The following is a 19,782-nucleotide window of genomic DNA, read 5'->3' as shown; positions in this document are numbered from 1 at the left end:
GATGCTGTGCCTTTTTCTCTGGTATAGTGCCTGTCAGCAAGCGTCAAAGCACCGAGCATGACTACTTTCCCCATCCTCAGATGCTTCTGGCATAACTCCAAACAGTCTGCGATGAAATGTTGGGGTTTTTCTCCTTGATTAACATAAACTGCCGTTCTTGTACATTAAAAGAGAGTAAGACTCCCTGAGACGTTATTGTGATTGCTAATAGCTAAAAGCAGTGCAGCCTTGATTCTCCTTTGGTCTAAAACAGGTTTTGAAAGGAGAGACTTGCTAGAAGTTTGTTGCTAAAATGCACTGCTCAGCCACTGCATCATTCCTGGTTAGGGAACGCTGTTACAATCCCATCCAGAGATGCTATTCTGTAACTAGTCATTACTGTGTGAGACGGTACATACTGAGTATAATTCAACAGTGTTTGACTGCTGGTTGAGCAGAGCAATTAGCTTTTATGGCAAGCACGCAGAGAATACCCATCACTAGCCCTTGTTCGGCTGCAGCACTGTTTCCATCGGCGCAGAAGGGTGACTCTGGAGATGAGGGTATGAAAGGTGCAGCGACACAGGTCAGGGCTCCTGGCACAGCGCTGAGGCACGAGCCCAGGACCCAGCCTGTTCCTCCCGGCCAGCTTTGGAAGCGGCTGATCAGTGGCATTTAGTGACAGGTGGACCTCTGCCAGTGTGGCTTGGGCTGTGAAATGGCCTTAAGAGCAGATAGTGAAGTATGAGTGTGTAAAAGAGAAGTATGCTCTATGCCACCTCTAAATAACAATGCATGTAATTGATTCAACAGCAGCTGTAAAGCCCTTGGTGGCCGTATTTCTTTTTACGGTCCTTCCAGTGGTGCAATCGCAGCATCGCTATCGCAATACCAGCACCGAAGATCCCTTACAGACACTCAAATTCAACAGTTCTCTAAAAAAGGGGAGTTTCTAGAAAAGAAACAGCTGCGATATGGAAATTGGTGGAAACTGAGTACCGATATAATGTCACTCCCTCTAATTGGTTAGCATTGCAGAAAATATATTCCCAATTGCAGCTTCCAGTGCTATATTTAGTAGCCTGTTCCACATGCTAGTTACGGTGCCTTCCCAGAGCCTGCCCGTATCTCCAGGGACTTTTTGTGGTTTGCGTCACCCCCAGCTTTCGCTGATGGAAGTCAGAGGGATTTTTTTTTATTATGTAAACACACATCCATAGCACCTCTGATAGAAATGACCTCCTCATTTGCTCCCCACAGACTTTTCATTGTTGGCAAGATTCCAGGAACTGAGTGTCATGACTTTGCTGCTCCTTCCCAGCCCCACAAGATTTCCCCTTTGGGGTGGGCAAAGGCCCGTGGCTGCTGGAGGGAGGCACAGTTACACAGGGTGAGGGGGTGGGGGTGGCAGCAAGTACACCTCAGCACAGTGTCTGCAGAATAACGCAAGCAAAGCCCAGGGGGGAAAATAGAAACTCCAGGTTCCACCGGAGCCCAGAGCTTGTTCTGCACCAAAACACCCTGCACACATGGGAGCTGCACCTTAGTCACACACACCTTATGCTTCATCGCTAAGAAGTGGAAATAACTTGGCATTTTGAAGAGGAATGATAGACACAAACATGCCCCGGATCTCCTTGAGGCCAAACATCCAGCTCTTTTCTTGAGTGTGTTAGAAACCACCCAGCTAACCTGAGCAGCCTGCAGGCAGGACACCAGCACCTCGCTTTTGACATGGGTTATGGACACCACTTATGTGATCCCATACAACAAAATTACACAGACACCAAGCCCTTCATGCCCACTTTGTGTTAGTGTTATTTATACTAACTCAAAGACAAGGCATTTATGTCCTAAAATGTTTTTCTATTGTGAGTAAGCTCAGCCAAATGTTACCCTATTTCCTGATGCATAGAACAAGGCGCACCAAATCCCTAGGCTATAAAAGCAAAGGCTGCCAGCCTCTCCATTAGCAGTGGCCAGAGTTAATCACAGGGTGTAATCAGAAGGTTAATCAGGGAAGCTGCTTCTGTGAGTTAATGTTCAACTAAGGGCAAAGTATTTGTTGAAGCCGGTTCCCCTCCCTGAGAAAGGGCTAGAAGGTGCTGGGGGAGGAGGGGAAGCAGAGGGGTCTTCATCCCAGTGAGGCTCAGAGAGCCATTTCAGGTATGTTTTTGGACAACTAGCTTGTTTGGGTTTTGTTGTTGTGTTTTGTGGTTTTTTTTTAACCACTTCACTTCCAGTCTCATAACCCAATACTTACATCGTGTTCTCTGACAGGAACATTTTGCTTTTTTTCTCAGCCTGGTTTCAGACTGATGTGGTGTGCTCTGGACACTGTTTGCTACCAACACAGGGGTTTAGTCTCACTGCCCCTCACCCCTACAGCAGTTTGCAAGCTCCAGATGTACACGGTTGATACACTTCCTCCCCTGTGATGCTGGGCTGCTGGTGCTCAGGGCCTGGGCAGTGGAAAGCAGTCAGCTTTTCTGGGCACAGATCTCTTTCCCCTTTGCTGGCAAAAAGTAGTGAGAAGCCAGGGAATAAAAATCACAGCTCTGCATGCTCCGTAGCCCTGCCTATTCTAGCGTGCAATACTTAAAAATTTAAGTCAAACTTTACTACAGGTAGATGAACTGGCCTAAAATATGTCCTGTGGGGAATGACTCAAGGAATACGTGGTTCTTGCTCTTTAAAAAAACAATTTACTACACAAGGGTACTAGTCTATAGGAGAAGAATTATCTGGCTTGAAAAAGCAAGAGTTTCTCCCCAAAGCCTTTGCTGGGTCTCAGTGGCTCTGGTACAGCAGTTTCTTGCATCAGGCTCCCTGGCTGGCTGCTTCCCTTCCATCCAGCAGCCTGCGGTACCTGCAAACATCCTGCTCGCTGCTGGGGGAAAGCGGGGTGCAGAAGAGAGCCTTAAAAGAGCTGCGAAAGGATGGGAGTAGTAGTAATCAATCAAAATACAGATATATTCTGAAAATAGAAAGTGGAATTTGCCTACAGCTGAAAGAAGGAAGGTTTTATTTTCTTTTTTTATATATTCAGCAGAAAATCCACCTAATATAACCAGAGCACAGCATACATTTTTTGGAGTCAGTCTGTGTGATTTCTCCATCTTTATGGGTCTCTTCCAACTTGAGATATGATTCTATGATTCTCCAGCACTAACAGTGTATAAGCATGGGGAAAAGTGCTTGGACTTGACTCTAAATTGAGGAGGCAAAGCCCATCAAACGAAACAGCATTTCCCAGCCTTGCTTAGCAGCTTTTCTGTAAAGACAGCAAGTACTTTGTCCTGCACTTCTTCAGGTCAGTCTAAGTGAAACACACTATAAAACTACATAGTTTCACTTGCACTTTCTGAGCTGCTGCAGTAATGGCTTTTTTTTTTTTTTGTAGTTACAGCTTCGGAACTACCAGAAACATGTGGGTTCTCTTTAATTGACGTGACATTTATAAGTCATCTTAATTTAAAAAAATAAATTACTTTATATTTCATGTTTCATCTTCTGACTTCTTCCCACTACATATTTTTAAATACACTTTTTTTTAAAATCAATATTAGTGTTTATCCTGAAACAGCGCATGTAAATATTGTTAGGCCCTTTCCCCCCACCCACTAACCATGAGACTAATTTACAATTACGGCTGGTGTTCTCATTTGCTAAGTTTTTTGCCCCAACCGTATCTCAGAGGAGTCAGTTCTGTGTCTCTGATTTTGCCCTGTGCAGGCAAGCCTGGCAACTCTGATTGACCCAAGTCTTTGCTACCTCAAACAGCCCTTCACCCATAAAGCCTGAGAGCTGGAGCTTTAAAGCACATACTAGTGCTGGACTCTCATGAGTGTCATGTGCTACACAGTCACCTCACTGCTCTAACAAAAAGTTGGAATTCTGTACAACTGCCCCCCACATACTGTTGCATTATGATGCCAAGATTGCATGCTTATGATGCCCAAAAAATCTATGTGAATATACATATTTTCTGCTCATCATTTTATGTATATAGAACATAGATCTTATATATATTAATATATCATTATCTGGCACCATGCAGAAAAATGAAATTTACCTATTTAATGAAAGCTGAAACTTTTGAACCAAATTATTTCACTTCAGATGCAATTTGAGAAAAGCACAACTATTGCAAGCTTTAGGAGCCAGTCACAAGGGCTGCCAACATTGTGCTTTTTAACAGCAGCGTCACAGTGACTCAGATATTAGCTCGATATTGAAGTTAGTACTTCATGGTAGTAATGAGGATGAATAATCGCATACAGGAACTTGAAAACCCCCTCTGATTAGCAAATGTTTTTTTTTATCTGCAGCTGAATCTTTAGTTGCTGAAGCCAGGAGCCCTTCATTGCCTCTGATTTGTGAGCGGGTTAAAAATATCTTGAAGTAAATGGAAAAGCTGTTGCATGTATTTTAGGGTCAGTTTAATCTTTTTCTCATTGTATGCCCTTCCTGGAACAAGAAAAGCACCGGGGGATGGAGGATTACAAAGGACAAGAACAGCAGCACCTCAACACCCCAGAGCAGTTTGTGTTTTCCTGCACAGGGGTGGGTGTGAGGGGGGCGGGGGGGGGTGGGGGGTGTGACCAGGCTTTTACATAACAGCAGCCAAGAGTGTCAACCTGTACCTCCACGTTTCTGCAATGGCCCCAAAGCTGAGCCAGCCTGCCCCAGCCTTGCTGGGAGAGGCACAGGCAGGTGAGGCAGGGCTGACGGGTGTCCCCCGGGTGGGCAGGGGCTGGAGAGCACGGCTGGCCAGGCTTTACTGGCCAAAAGCCAAAAAGACCCCAACTCCAAATGCTTAGGAACAAGGATAAGTGCAGGGTCAGGACATAACACACATTCCCTACCATCAGCTACTTGTAGCTTGGAGACCCACCCCCCCTCCATTCAGTCGCATGCAAAAATAAATTCTCTTCTGTTAATGTGTATAGTTTTTTTCATAAACCTTCAGAAAATCTTAGCAGTCCCACCATCCCATGGCCAGGACTTCCAGTTTCACTGTGGGGTGTAAAAGACAACATAATTTTGCTTGAACATGTCTTCTGCCAGCTTCACTTGGTAGCACGAAGCGTCGGTTGATTTTTTTTTTTTCCCTTGATGAAGTCTGAAGATAGGGGTTTAAAACGCATTTGGCAGCCTACACATTACTAACATCCCGATGTTAGCCTGCTGCCACATGGGGAAGGGGGAAAAATAAGAGAGCTGAAGGAAAGCCTCTCCAGCTCCAGGGGTCTGCACTCACAACCGAGACACAGACACTTGGCCATGGGAGAGGAAAATGGTCTTTAAACACGGCCTCTGCTTTATGACATGTGATTTAGATGCACAGTGAGATGTTTTGAAAAATAAATACAAATATTCATTAAGAGGGAGTTTACCATGTTGCCTCACAACAGAGCCTTTTTTCTGCCTGTGACCTTTTCAAAGGGGCAATGCAAACAGTAAAAATTTTTTTAAAAAAAGGAACTACAAAGCTAAGATCATGGTCTTATGACTCTTCATATGCTCACATTCACACCAGTTGTCTCTTCCTCTGTGTGTGTGTGCATGCACATGTGTGTATGAAGAATATAGGCTGTAATCACACAGTCTCTGTAGGCTCCATGTTATTGTGATTTTTACCGTTGCAATTTTTGTGTGCTTATGGCTATAGCTATACAACACTTCTTTGTTTTTCAGGGGTCTGACAGCATCTGAAAGTCTATTTTAAAAGGCATTTATAAGCTGTTAGAAAGACAATGCTTATCCTTTTTTAAAATTTGACACTCTATATACCTCCTACTGAAAAATATTAGTATTAGTAGAAAGAAAAAAAACCCCACCATTATCTTCCAAAATGAAGATCTGACTATCTAATGTACTGTTGTTACACTCAAACACAGAGACAGGGCTGCAAAGAAGGAGAGTTACTTGTTTTAAACCAGACCTGACAGGTAGATGGCTTATGATGGGCAGATAAAAGAAGAGAGAGGCCCCTTGAGCTCTTCAGTGTTGTCAAATATCTTTGCTTTTCCTTGATTCTCTGGGAGCAAGTAACTATCTGAAGATTCTGGTGGGGGGGGTTGTTGTTGTTGTTTTTAGATGCATAAGCAAGGTCTGTATTCAAGCTCCATCTCTTAATGGAAACACAGACTGTGAGACCCAAGTGCACCCTACAGGTTTCAAAATAAGATGCAAGCAGGCAGGAATCCAAAACATGCGCCCCCTCGCCTTTTCTTTTTTTAAGATGGCCCATTTATTTCAAAGCCAGTCTTATAATTAATGTCAGGGAAGAGAGAACAGGCTACTTCTTTTTGAATGTTTGATACGCAGCAATATCAGCTCTTGTACACTTGATGGTAAAGTTGCAAGTTCTGCTATGCAAAAAACCAAACAAACACAAAAAAAGGACAGAGGGGAGAGGGAGAGAGCAGCACATTTGTTAAATGCTGTGGCTGATGTTCTCATTCTTAGTTGCAACTCTAAGCCATGCCTCTGGTCACCTGTACCTCAGTCCCCAGGCCTCAGTCACATTACATCAATTCTGGGTTGTTTTTCAGGGATGAGAAGAGCAGGACGGGGAGGGGATTATGAGTTTCTTGAAATGATCATTGGTATTGCTGAGAAATTTGCTTTTCATTCATTTTAAATGGTTAGCAAAGTATTCTGTCATTCATGATTCACATTACCAGAGGTGAATCAGCAAAGGCAGAAAATAATACATGTAGATAATACCTGCACGGAGCAGGATTATCCACCTCAGTGAGTGTCCCTGCATGGCTGGCAGCTTTTCCACGCCTGCCTTTGGGCTCTGGAAGTACCTGTGTGAAGTACAAGGAGCTGCCTTCAGGAAGCACTTCAATAGGTGTCAGCCTCTATGGTGCTGCTTTTGCAGCTGGAGGCTGCACAGAGCCCAGTGAGTCCCAGCACGTAACTGGAAACCAGCAGCAAGTCTTTCCCTCTCAATGTCGCTTCACAGCCCTCGCTGACGCCACCATTCAGCAGGATGAATGAGAGGCCTCCTTTGGGTGTCCAGTGTCAACAGAGGGGAAAAAAACACCAAACCCTCAAACTCAAAACAGTGGTTTTTTTGTGAGTTCTAGAATAATGCCAATTTCTAATGTTATCTACAACTTTAGATTTAAGATTACATGTCGTTTTTGTGTTGATTTGCATAGAAAACCAGACTGCCATTTTAAAAGGAACATTACTATTACTTTAAATTGACATGTAGCTCTACTTTATATCTGGGAATCGAGGTGCTACAAAACATTGGTCAATGGCCTTGAAAGCAGGACTCCGGAAAAAAAAAAAAAAAAAAGCCTATTAGAGTTACATATATTCAAAAAGCCTATTAGAGTTACATATATTCAAGTGGAAGTGAAAATATTCACCAAGAGGGGACAAGGACTTCCAACAAATTTATAAAAGCAGCAAATCAGTAGATGATCAGTCAGGGAAAATGTTAGTGCAGCGTTACAATTTAGAGATGACAATTCACAGAATCACAGAATCGTCTAGGTTGGAAAAGACCTTGAAGTCTACCAGTCCAGTCCAACCATTAACCTCACACTGACCGTTCTCAACTCCACCAGATCCCTCAACGCTGGGTCAACCCGACTCTTAAACCCCTCCAGGGATGGGGACTCCACCACTGCCCTGGGCAGCCCATTCCAACACCCAACAACCCCTTCTGGAAAGAAATACTTCCTCATATCCAGTCTAAACCTTCCCTCATGCAACTTGAGGCCATTACCTCTTGTCCTATCACTTGTTACTTGGTTCAAGAGACTCATCCCCAGCTCTCTGCACCCTCCTTTCAGGTAGTTGTAGAGGGCGATGAGGTCTCCCCTCAGCCTCCTCTTCTCCAGACTAAACTCCCCCAGTTCCCTCAGCCGCTCCTCGTACGACATGTGCTCCAGACCCTTCACCAGCTTCGTTGCCCTTCTCTGGACACGCTCGAGTAATTCAATGTCCTTTTTGTAGTGAGGGGCCCAAAACTGAACACAGTCATCGAGGTGCGGCCTCACCAGTGCCGAGTACAGGGGTAAGATCACTTCCCTGTCCCTGCTGGCCATGCTATTGCTGATACAAGCCAGGATGCCATTGGCCTTCTTGGCCACCTGGGCACACTGCTGGCTCATGTTCAGCTGGCTGTCAATCAACACCCCCAGGTCCCTCTCTGACTGGCAGCTCTCCAGCCACTCCTCCCCAAGCCTGTAGCGCTGCTGGGGGTTGTTGTGGCCGAAGTGCAGCACCCGGCATTTGGCCTTATTGAAACTCCTACAGTTGGCCTCAGCCCATCGCTCCAGCCTGTTCAGGTCTCTCTGCAGAGCCTCCCTACCCTCGAGCAGATCAACACTCCCACCCAACTTGGTGTCATCTGCAAACTTACTGAGGGTGCACTCGATCCCCTCATCTAGATCATCAATAAAGATGCTAAACAGGAGTTAACATTATATCAATAATTAACATCAATAAAGATGTTAAACAGGAGTTAACTGTGCCATGTCATACAGGATGAATCAGATACTAACAGTCTATGACCAGCTGCAAAATAGAGGAGCTGCCTTTGCAGCACGTGATCAAATGTTATGGGAGACAAAGACAAAACCAGCAATTTTTTGTCCGAGACTGATCAAAGCCATAGGCAAGCATTACACTGATCCGTTTTGTCTTCATGCAACACTGTGGTGTTTGAGGGAAAACAGTCACTGATGTTTTTTCTGCTGACCTGCTTTGCTGATTCCAGATAGGAAAGTCCCTGTGAGTCACAGATGAAGGTGGCAAAGGTCAAAGAGGGGGTGGGAAGCAGGCAGCAGGGCTGCCTCCACCTGAATTCTTGTGTGGACTCCCACACTACTCCCTTCCATCAAAGCCAGAGCTTAACTGATTTTTAGATCATTAAGCCATATTTTTGAGCTGAAAGAATATTCAAGTGATACTACTTTCATTAGGGGTCCTCATCTATTCTCACTACATCTGGAAAGCTGCCTTGTAGAATTATTGGCTGGCAAAAATGACAAGCTATTTCATTTTTCAAGTTCTTTAATGACTATGTACTTTAGACCCTTTATTGGATCAGCAATTTTTTGCTTTGGGGAGATTACAGTACACATACGAAGTCCAAGCATTTTGATGCTTCTTAGCTACAGCATCATGATGAAGAAGTGAGACATTAAAAAATAACCCCAAGAGAACCCTAATGCACAGCAAGTACATGCATGAATACTAGGACACGTCTAGAGTTTGTATGACATTGGCCTTTTGCCTTCCTAAGCTGAAAGTCACTTCCTTCCTAAGCAGTTTGATGAAATAGCTAGTGTCAGTCTCGGACAAGGGCTCACGACTGTGACACGCTTTTGGTAGCCTACCAAGGTCACTTCTGGTCATTCCCAGGGTCCAAAAGCACAAGGTATACACAGTTCATAGACACATCTTTGAATCATTCAGTAGAATTAACACCTGTGTGAGCAGCAATGACTGCAATCATATTTAAACATGCAAATCATCTCTGAAAGGTGTTTTAGCTTTTTAATACACTATTAAGTGTGGAACTAGAAGAGGAGCATAAATAGGACAGTAGTGAAACACTATATAACACAAATGATTTGAGAGTTCCTTGGTGGGAAAAGGTCTACATTTACTAAAAAGACAGCTTAATTGGAATGGAAGCCTTGCTCTGCCCGTGTGCACACACATGTGCATGCGTACACATACAGAAACCTGCAAGACTGACTTTTGAGAAAACAAAAATTCCACCTCTATGCGAAGTTAAATGGAGTAATGGAGAAGACTCCTTTAAGGTCCTGACATATATTCAAGGGTCAGTAATTCCTAGTTTTATAACCGTTGTATCCCTTCCCATTCTTCTGGAATCTGAAATAAATCCCAAACATGCCTCTGAATCATCAGGTGGGTGCTTCAGATGCTTCAAAACAACTCGGAGCCATCGCAAGAAAGCACTGACAGTAGTCCAAGTATTGTGACAGTCTTTCACAAAACTGTCGCCCACACACACAGAAACTAGAAGCTCTTTTTCCTCCCTTATAGTTTTTTTTTATGGATTTTACCATAAGAATTATATCATCATTCCTAGCATAATATTGAAAACAAGTGGTAACAGTTTGTGGCAAAGCCAGTTTATTAGGTTTCTGGGATTGTGTCTTGCCCTCCCCCCAACACATACAAAATAACCCAACTTTACAGTTTGGTAAAGTGAAAATACATATACAAAGTATTCAGTACGTTTGACATCAATTTTGTGTGCAGAACATCACCACTGAAAGCCAGGAAGCATACTGAATCCTGCATTGATGACCACATTACCTTTACGGCAGAACCATTAAAACATGCTTTGTGCTGAAGATGAAATTACATACTTAATCATTATTTCCACACAATTTTAATGACATGAGGGCCCTTATTTACAGGTTGTGAATAACTCAAAGCTTATCAGATTTGCGGACGTTTGATATCAAATTTAACAGTAACACTGTAGCTACGTAACTTCCTCACCTCAACCCCAACCTGACTGACTGACTCTGGAATTCTTCATTCTGTTGATTGTTTTTAATTAAAAAAACAAAAAACAGTTGCTGACATACAAACAGTTAAGATGGATCCTTCTGAGAAAAAGGATTAAGGACATGAGTGAAAAACAAATTGTCCGAGAGGACTGTAAACCATACTTATTTACAATAGTATACACATAAATGTAAGATCAATCCCTTTCTTAAAAAATCATTAAGGACACTAGTGTTAAAAAGCAGATTGTTTCTGAAAGGACTGTAAACCAAATTCTAGTCATGTAAGGTTCAGAGTGAATACAAAAGTTCCCTTTTACAAATGTTTCCCAAACAAAATTACTGTCACAGTTGTAGCAGCTTTACACAGGAAGAAAACATTACCTTTTGTTTAGGTTCTTTTTAAAGATCTTAATCATATTAGACCAAATTGAATGCCTTTTCTAAATCTAGAAAAAGTCAGTGCATTTTTCTTTTGCCAGTATAATTTGCAATAGAATTACATCTTACATAGAATTAATATTGTAATAGCTTAAGTAACGTTAATTCTCTTGTTTCAATAATTTGTTTCGAATGTGATCACTAGGGTGGCAGCTTCCGAACCGGCCCTTCCATTTAGCTTCCAGTCAGCATCACACGCTACACATTGCAAATGAAAAATCTTCATTTTTACCTCAATTCCTTTAAAAACTAAGTCACAGAACATTGACATGGCATATGAATGAAGTCATAGATTGCATTCTATGGCTTACATTTCGCTTTATGTAATTATGCGCAACCTAGCACCATTTTTATTATGAAACTTGACCTTCAAACAGCACTGAAATAAAACAGTTGCGATTATGAGAACACAGAAGAAGATGGTTCTGGAGGAGTAATTTCCCTCATCTGACCCAACACATTACTAACTCATATTAGTAATGCCAAGGATGCCCCACATACAGCCATGACATTATGCAAGCAGGTTTTATCTCAAGAATCTGCAACAGATGATGTATTTGGCAGATTTTCTCTGTATTTCAAGATCTAATTCAGTTTGTATTCAGAAGTATTTTAAGGAAGCCCTGTATTCCTAAAATTTTGTCCTAAGCATATCCATCCCTAAAATATGTTATGAAGTTGGTTGTAAAAAGCTTTTTCAAGATATTTGAAAAGCATTCATCATCACTAAAACCCTCTGAAACCCCTGTCTTTGAAAACCAGTATGCTTTTGCCAACTTCACCCAATCTTTTATTTACTTACGTGTTTTTACTTACCCTGGGACACTCAACTCAAATACAGCGTCTTTAGAAATAAGTCCCCATTGAAGTTTTAGTAAGGTCAGAGAAGTTATGGGCAGTTATAGTCCCAAATTTACCTCATATCCTGCGCTACAAGTCAAAGTTTACAGTGGAATGACAGGCCAAAAGCTAGCAGTTTGCACCTACACTGACAGCCCAAACTTCATCTGAGAGTCCTGGTTTTTCTTCATAAAATGAAAAGGTACTTGCTTAGCAATTTGCTAGCAGTCACCAGCTATTCCTTCATATGCCAAAAATCTCCCCACTCGCTGACCCAAAAATAAAGCTGTCTGTCACATAACACTTTTTCTCCTACATTATTCCAATGCAAGTAGCAACCAAAAATGAGAGTAAACTGGCTTACTATTTATAACCTTACCACAAGTGATGAAAACAATCTCAGGCAGCAAGAGCTCAAGTAGAATTGCTTTGTCAAAACTTCACTTGAAAGTTTACTTTCCTGTACGTTTATAGTGAAACTTCAGTAATTCAGAAAGTACAGTTACAAAGTGCAAGAACATGAGATGGGCACATCTACACCAGGAAAAAAAAACCAACACATTAAAGTGCCAAAGAGATTCTCAATAATTGCTACCAAAACCTGGAACTTTGCCAAGATCATAATTTTGAAGTATTTGCAAACAAGACAAGGTGATAACTGATAATAGTATGATTTAACACCAGCAGGTCATGGCAGGTTTTGGTTCAGGCTTTATATGTATTTCATTGCGATCTGGGGGTTGACTAAGCATTAATGGCTTGTGGCTTTTAAGCTTGTGAGCCAGTGTCATAAATATGGCCTCCACATGGTCATTGTCATTGGGGTTTTTGGCAGAGGTTTCAAATAACGGCATACTGTGAGTATCAGCAAACTTCTGGGCCAAGTCCGTAGGTACCTGAATAGCACTTCTCAGGTCACATTTATTTCCAACAAGAATCCGTGGTATATCACTGGCAAGAAGGTGTTGTTTGCATTCCTCTATCCATGAGGGCAGACTGTGGAAACTGGCAATGTTTGTCATATCATACACAAACACAACAGCGTGTACATTCCTGTAATAGTGCTGCACCATGCTCTTTCGGAAGCGCTCCTGCCCTGCCGTATCCCATAGCTGGATCTGAAAAGGGAAAGACAAAGGGAGGAAAAAATGTTTTATTACTCACGTTGGAAAATAACACAAATCACCCATAGCTAGGGGAGTCATACGATCACAGAAATCCACTCATCTGAATTAATCATACCAAAAAGCTTGTGCTGAAGAAAACTGTTGCTTTCACGCAATTTCAAACGTTTGCTTTCAAAGCTGCTCACAACTGGAGCCAGGAAGAAACGATGATGCAACTTGATCACATGTATGAATCTCTGAGAGTTTATTGGAGCGTGTATTTTGTAAGATTTTTACAAAAACAAATCCTGGAGTCTTGGCAATAGCACTTTTATTTGAGAAAACAACATATATTTCGCAGCATACCTCTCAGCTGGCATGATTTTTTTATTGCCAAAAATAACATCATCTTCCCCAAATTTTTGTTCTTAGCATGAAGTTAACTGCCTATTGTGGTACTATGGAAAAGTAGGAAGAAATCAGACCATGCATAAATAACACCACCAACCACAAAAATTTGAGGTCAAAGAAATCTTTCTCTGCAGTATATCTACTGGAATCAAACCCTCCTGTGATGAACCTCTAGCTTAAGCTTATTTAATACTTAAACTAGGACCATACTGTAAGTAACAGGGAAAAAAAAAAACCATACTAATGTACATAAACCTCCTGTTATCTTAACATGCTACTACTATTTCCAGGTATGCATCATTCTATCCTAAACAGAATGAACATATTTGTTTGAAGCCTAGTCAGTGTAACAGACAAAAAAACATTCAGAAGAACTGAAATGCTTTCGAACTTTTCAGGCTCAGATTAAGACAAACCAAACCAAGCCTTACATCTGCTTGTATTTCAAACAACAACTATTAAAATTTTAAATGCATCCATCATCCTGGTAGAATGGAAGCCTGGCATCCTCAGATGAGTAGATTATGCTACAGAATGGTGCACTTATTGGACACAGTGATATTTTAACAAAATTGCTCTCCAGGAGATAAGGAACTGCAACATACAGCAGCCAGAGCCAGTTCACCTACAACGCTAGATTAACTGTACACTCTCAGAAATAAACTAGTGTGTGGCTCTATCACATACACCTTATTAATGGTGTTAACACTGAATGACAGCATTGGATTTCTTGGGTCAAAACTGAGTCCTGGCTTCCTGTCTGTCCTGTACAGCTGATCCCTGACGGCTGAGGCAGTTTGATTAGTACTTCAGCTTTTAACTTTTGAGCCAAAACTGTCAGAAAGAAATGTTTCTTCCCTGGGAATGAAAGTAGTGTTTTTCTTCACACTTGGAATTCAAGAAATATTAAATGTTCTGTAAATGATGAAAGTAAATTTAAAATTCCATCTGTTCCCATGAAAGGTAGAGTCAAAAACTTCCCTTGATAAAACTCTTCTCCCATTACCATAGTTCTGCATTCCTTTGATCCAAATGTTTCAGTAAAACTTACTTGGAAATCACAAGTGTCTTGAAAGATGCCTTGTTTACCATTTTTACCAGTGACTTCAATATTAATAAAAGGAAACCCAAGCGCCAGGGAAATTTGCTGATGGCAAGAAGCTAAGATACATCACGGATAGAGAGGAGGATTACAGTACCACATAAAGTTTTTTTTTAAATCTGGAGCAGTAGAAGTAGGGTGAAACAGAAGCAGATGCAAAGTCTTGTTAACAGTGACTAATAATAAAGATTTTTCCTGTAAGTGCAGTATTCATCAGTTTGGAAATTATTAAAATGGATGACGATCCAGATACACGAGTCAATCACAGGACATTATGAATCACTAGTGAGATAAAGCGAAGGAGAAAGAGTAAGTGATGTTTCAGGACAGTGTGACTTCTTTTGCAATAGTAAAATCCTGGTCACCCATCTTTGAGAAGAACTCCGGTTGGAGCAGGTGGAAATGGCAGTTACGGGTTTCATCAGGGGAACTGAGAATTCACATGATGACATCAGAACAGCTTGGCTTCTGCCGTCTAGTCCACTTACCTACAGCTTCTGATCCACAGACTCACCCCTGTGCTGCTTCTAAAAGGGTCGTTAAGATTACCGAGAGGAGCAAGGCAAGTTGCCCTAGCCTCTGATCACAGAAAACAGTAGTCAGTTGGAATCCATCTCATTTTAGAGCAAATACCCGCTTTTTGCCAATGGCATTACACTCTAAACACAACTGACTGCATCTCCACGGTCTGTTAAGGGACTCTAGACAATCAGATAGGCACCTAAGTCTGGGTAAGATTCATTCACCTACCCAGATGAGAGATACTTCTAGTTCTATGCACTTATAAAACGTTATAAAGTCAGGAGACTCATGGAAAATTTTCATTAATTTCGAAATTGACAAATTAAAGAGAGAAGAAAGAAGCACAGACTGAAGTAATCTTTACGTTCAGACAACAGAATAAAGGAATTACTACAGATAATCTTGGAAAATGCTATATCAAATTAATTTGAAGAGGCAGCTCATTTTCAGAGGCAGCTGTGAGCTTACACTTCTCTCCCCACCTTGTTCACAGAGCAGAAATCAGTCATGCTTCAGTCAAGCACAGATCCACAGATTGGGTAGAGAAGGGGAAGTTAAATTAAAGGTTTATATATCTTCCAAGTTAAGCTTAAACTACAGTTCCTCCTGAATTTTATTTACATGTAGCTTTCAAGCTTGAAGGGTATTATCTCAAATTAAAAACGTTAATATTCTTGGCATGGAATCATTTGCACCGAGAGACAAATCCTCCAAGACCGAAAATTTCACACTTAAGAATTTTCTTTTTTCCTCTTACCGGGTGAATTTGAAGAAACCATTCCATTTCTGTGACACCCCCCCCCCCCCCAATATTTGCTCTACTAAAAAACAACACTGAAAATGTTAAAGTTAATAGATGCGCACTGATGAATTAACAGCAAGATTACTGTTTCATTATTAGTTCAATACCATCCATCTTCAAGGGAGCACATATTTTAGAGGGCTATTATAAAAAGTGGGATTTGAAAATTTAGTTTAACAGCATAATTCAGCTAATAAAACTGTGGACAGAATCACTTTGTCACACTCCCTGGGAAAGACAAATGGTACTTAGCTATACTGACTCAGCTATCACCTCCCACCTTCTGACTCCTTTTTGTGGATCCAGAACGGCTGTTTTCTAAACAAGGACTCTCTTAGCCTGTATGGTTTATAACACGTTGGTAAAAACAAAACTGGCTTTTAATGAAGATAAAATGGTAAACTATGTCTCCTTCGACAAGATGTGGGAAAAAAAAATTGAAGAGCTCAAAGGTATAGAACATGATGTTTGGACTTTGTTCTTTGAATTTCATGCGCATCCTTTGCTCTTTTAATGTAGGTCAGTGAAGAGTGACATCATTGTTTTCTTCAATTTTCAATGCTTAGATCAATTTAGGAAGAGAAAAATTTAAAATGCAAAAAAAATGCATTTGTTGAAAATTTTAATTTGTTCATCACAACTAGATATCAGTGTTTCTTAGGAAGCTGTTAGCCTACTGTACAAGCTACAAAGGGATACACTCGTCCCTGTGTCTTGAAATTCTACACAATTCCTGTGTGGGAAACCCTGGTGAGAAGAACCGTGCCTGTGTTGCTGCCAATGACACAGCATTTCTCCAGCTGCAAGGGAAACGCTCGGTACTGTAGCAGCGCAAGAATGACCATCCAGCTGGCTGGGGGAAGGGAGAAGAGAGAAAGAGAAGACACTACTTTATAATCTCCTTCAACATGAGAGGAAAAATTCCTCTGCTCAGCAAGCCCTTCAGGGCGCAGCAAGAACAGCAGTAATTGGGTTCATCTGAGCTCCTCTCTTTCCTGGTTCAAGAGGCATTGCCGGAGTTCACTGCTGCAAGCAAGAAAAGCAAAGATGGGTGAGAGGAGCTGGCAAAACCCAAAAACTGGTGCATACTTGACAACACACAGCACCCCCCTAAGAGTCCTGGCCACAACGATAAAGTTTATTCCCAGAAAACAACGTGTCTCAAAAGGGCCTCCTTCAGTTCTCCCCCTCCCTCAACCAGAACCTGTATATTCAACAGGTAATGTCCTCAAGAACGCAGCAAAACAACCTACCGCACCATATATAACAAAATGGCATTACCACCTATGCAAAGCATCTCAGAACTGTGGATTACGCTATACTCTTCTTCACTTCTCTCCAACAAAGGCCAGGCATAATCCAGAGGTGGTGAAAATGCCAGTCGGTAAGATGGTGCTAACAAGATGATACCCCTCAGGAGGTTCTCTCCTCTGTCACAGACAGCACCAGCCCAGGGAGCACAGAATCTCAGCTGACAGCCAAAGAAGTGCTGGTTTTATAAAGAAAAAAAGTAACAAAGACTGTTACTCATTTTTCTTTTTTTTTGTTAAAAAGAAGGATATAAGGTGAAAAAAACACAAGAGAAGAATACAAATGGACTTATATGCCCTCCACAATTTCTTTAATCTAGCAAGCAAGGGAAAACTGTAACTTTCAGCTACACGACTGTAAGCTGAATTACAAAGCCTGGTGATAATAAACGCAAAAGTACAATTCCAAGACTGCCATTACTCCCTTTTTCTACACATTATTAAACTTTGCTCATAGAAACAAACTGTAATACAGAAGTAGAAAGGGATTCTGTTTAAAACCACGTTATTCCCAGTAAACAAACTGCATCTGCAAGCAGCTAGTAGTCTCAGCTGCAAATGACTGTTAGGATCATCACTAGCATTGGTGTACCTACGGGGCAGACTAGGTATATTTCACAGAATCACAGAACCATCAAGGTTGGAAAGGACCTTGAAGATTATCTAGTCCAACCGTTAACCTAGCACTGACAGTTCCCAACTCGACCATATTCCTCAGCGCTGGGTCAACACGACTCTTAAACCCCTTCCAGGGATGGGGACTCCACCACCTCCCTGTGCAGCCCATTCCAACGCTTAACGACCTGTTCTGTAAAGAAATACTTCCTAATATCTAGTCTAAACCTTCCCTGGCACAACTTGAGGCCATTCCCTCTTGTCCTATCGCTTATTACTTGGTTAAAGAGGCTCATCCCCAGCTCTCTGCAACCTCCTGTAAAACTTGCTTTACAGTGCAAAGGCAGCAAAAGACCAATTGTTACCCCGTCAATTTTTTCATTAAATTTAGTTTTGTAGGACTAAGCTTTAGCTCAACCTACAAACAGACTAAAAACCAACAGTCAAACATGAGCTTGGTATCCAGCCTGTCACTGTCCAGTTCTGTACCACACTTGCCTAAACATGGAGCAATCTTAACAGAATCCCCCCCCAAATTAAAAAGTTGTGACACATTGCTACCACTGATGCAGCAGTTCACTCCTGAACAACGTTCAGCTTCTTATCAGGACATTTTTAAAGCAAAATGCTCTTAGCAGCATCTGCATAGCTTTGCAGACTTGAAGGTTAGGCCAATTAAGTGGCGTTCTCCATTAATGGAGAAGCAGAATTTGTGGGAGGCAACAAGCTGGTGATACCAGGCACTGCCAACGCTGAAGTACTAGGAAGTAAGAGATCTACCTAGAAGTCCATTTGAAGGAGAAATTATTGATTGACACCTGTCAAAAGCTGTGCAAAGGTCTGGCCCATGGCTGAAATTTTTCATCATCGTAGAAACCTATGTAGTCATTACATTTCCAACAAGAGCAAGGCGGGGCGGTCTTAAAGCTGAAGAGCAGATAGAGCCGAGGCTACCGGCCATCTGAACTTCTGGGCGGAGCGTGACACGAGAGCCTGTGAACCCACACCTGGGAGCGGCATGGCGGCGGGGAGGGCGGCGACGGCCGGTCCTCCCGCCAGCCTCGCTGCTTCCCCGGGCCTTCGGGGCACCCCCGGCTGCGGACAAGGCCGGGCAGGGCCCAAAGCGGCGGGGCCGCCGGGGCGGAGGGAGGCCAGCAGCAGGCCGCGGCGGGCAGCGCTCCCGGCCTCGCCCCAGGGGCTCCCCCCGCCTCGCCGCCGCCCCGGCCGTACCTTGATGCGCTCGCCGTCGATGGTGACGGCCCGCTCGCGGAAGTCCACGCCGATGGTGGCCTCAGTGCGCTGGGGGAAGCGGCCGGCGCAGAAGCGGTAGGTGAGGCACGTCTTCCCCACGTTGGAGTCCCCGATGACGATGATCTTGAAGATGCGGGAGCGCGCGGGAGGCAGCCCGCCGGGGAGCGCGCCGCTGCCCGTCAGGCTCAGCTCCAGCGACGACTCCGCGTCGGACGCCGCCATCATCGCGCCGGGAACGGGGACGCGACCGCGACCGCGACCGCCCCGCTCTTCTCCTCCTCCTCCCTCCCGCGATCCGTTACCCGCCACCCCGGGGGATGAAACGACGGCCCTCAGTGTGCGCGCGCCGCCACACGTCACGGCGCCACGTCACGGCGCCTCGCCCCGCCCGGCAGCGGCCGCGCGCGGGCAGGACCTCGCGAGAGGTCGCCGCCAATCCCCGCGCGCGGGCTCCGCGCGCCGCCCCCCCGGGGGAGCCGCCGGCCCTGAGGGGCGCCGGGGTGCGGCCGCAGAGCCGGGCTGCCTGCCCCTCCCGCGCCGGGGGGGTGTGTTTGTAACGCGCTCACAGCGATTCCGGATCAACCGAGGCAAGAGGCCTGGCTTCGGGGCGCCCGGAGTAAGAGGAGGCAGGCTGAGAGCGCCAGGGCTGGTTCTTAACCCTGGGGGAAGTTTTCTGGGGTGATGTGAGCCGGCTTGTGGCGCGGCGTAAGCAGCCCCGGCCTCTCGCTCGGGCCCTGCTGAGCTTCACAGCTGCCCAGGCCTGAGGGTGCTGGGGGGACCCGCCTGGGGTGCTTGGCAGGCGTTTTGTTGGGGCTGCGAGAGGCGGCGAGGGGGAAGCGGGGCTTGGCCGACCCCTCTGCCATCGCTGTGCTCCAGC

General features: G+C 43.7%; 1 protein-coding gene across 1 annotated transcript; it reads right to left on the bottom strand.

Moving 5' to 3' along the window:
* Positions 1 to 10,102: 10,102 nt before the first annotated feature.
* On the bottom strand, positions 10,103 to 19,250 carry RAB33B (RAB33B, member RAS oncogene family). Its single transcript, XM_074823689.1, has 2 exons — positions 18,885 to 19,250; positions 10,103 to 12,904 (listed from the first exon to the last, which is right to left on the bottom strand). Exons 1-2 carry the CDS (start codon positions 19,128 to 19,130, stop codon positions 12,461 to 12,463), a joined length of 690 nt encoding a protein of 229 aa, XP_074679790.1. The 5' UTR covers positions 19,131 to 19,250; the 3' UTR covers positions 10,103 to 12,460.
* Between the last annotated feature and the right edge of the window lie 532 nt (positions 19,251 to 19,782).

This window comes from Strix aluco, chromosome 4 (assembly GCF_031877795.1).
Source record: "Strix aluco isolate bStrAlu1 chromosome 4, bStrAlu1.hap1, whole genome shotgun sequence".
Taxonomy (NCBI): domain Eukaryota; kingdom Metazoa; phylum Chordata; class Aves; order Strigiformes; family Strigidae; genus Strix; species Strix aluco.
The sequence above is the reverse complement of the archived record's forward strand: the minus strand, read 5'-3'. Positions and strand labels throughout refer to the sequence as shown.

What these genes read in the sequence shown, in the direction of transcription:
- RAB33B (XM_074823689.1), bottom strand. Translation starts at nt 19,130, where the DNA reads ATGATGGCGGCGTCCGACGCGGAGTCGTCGCTGGAGCTGAGCCTGACG. An exon ending in TCGACGGCGAGCGCATCAAG is followed by an intron (nt 12,905 to 18,884) that starts GTACGGCCGGGG and finishes TTCCCTTTTCAG; the next exon opens with ATCCAGCTATGGGATACGGC.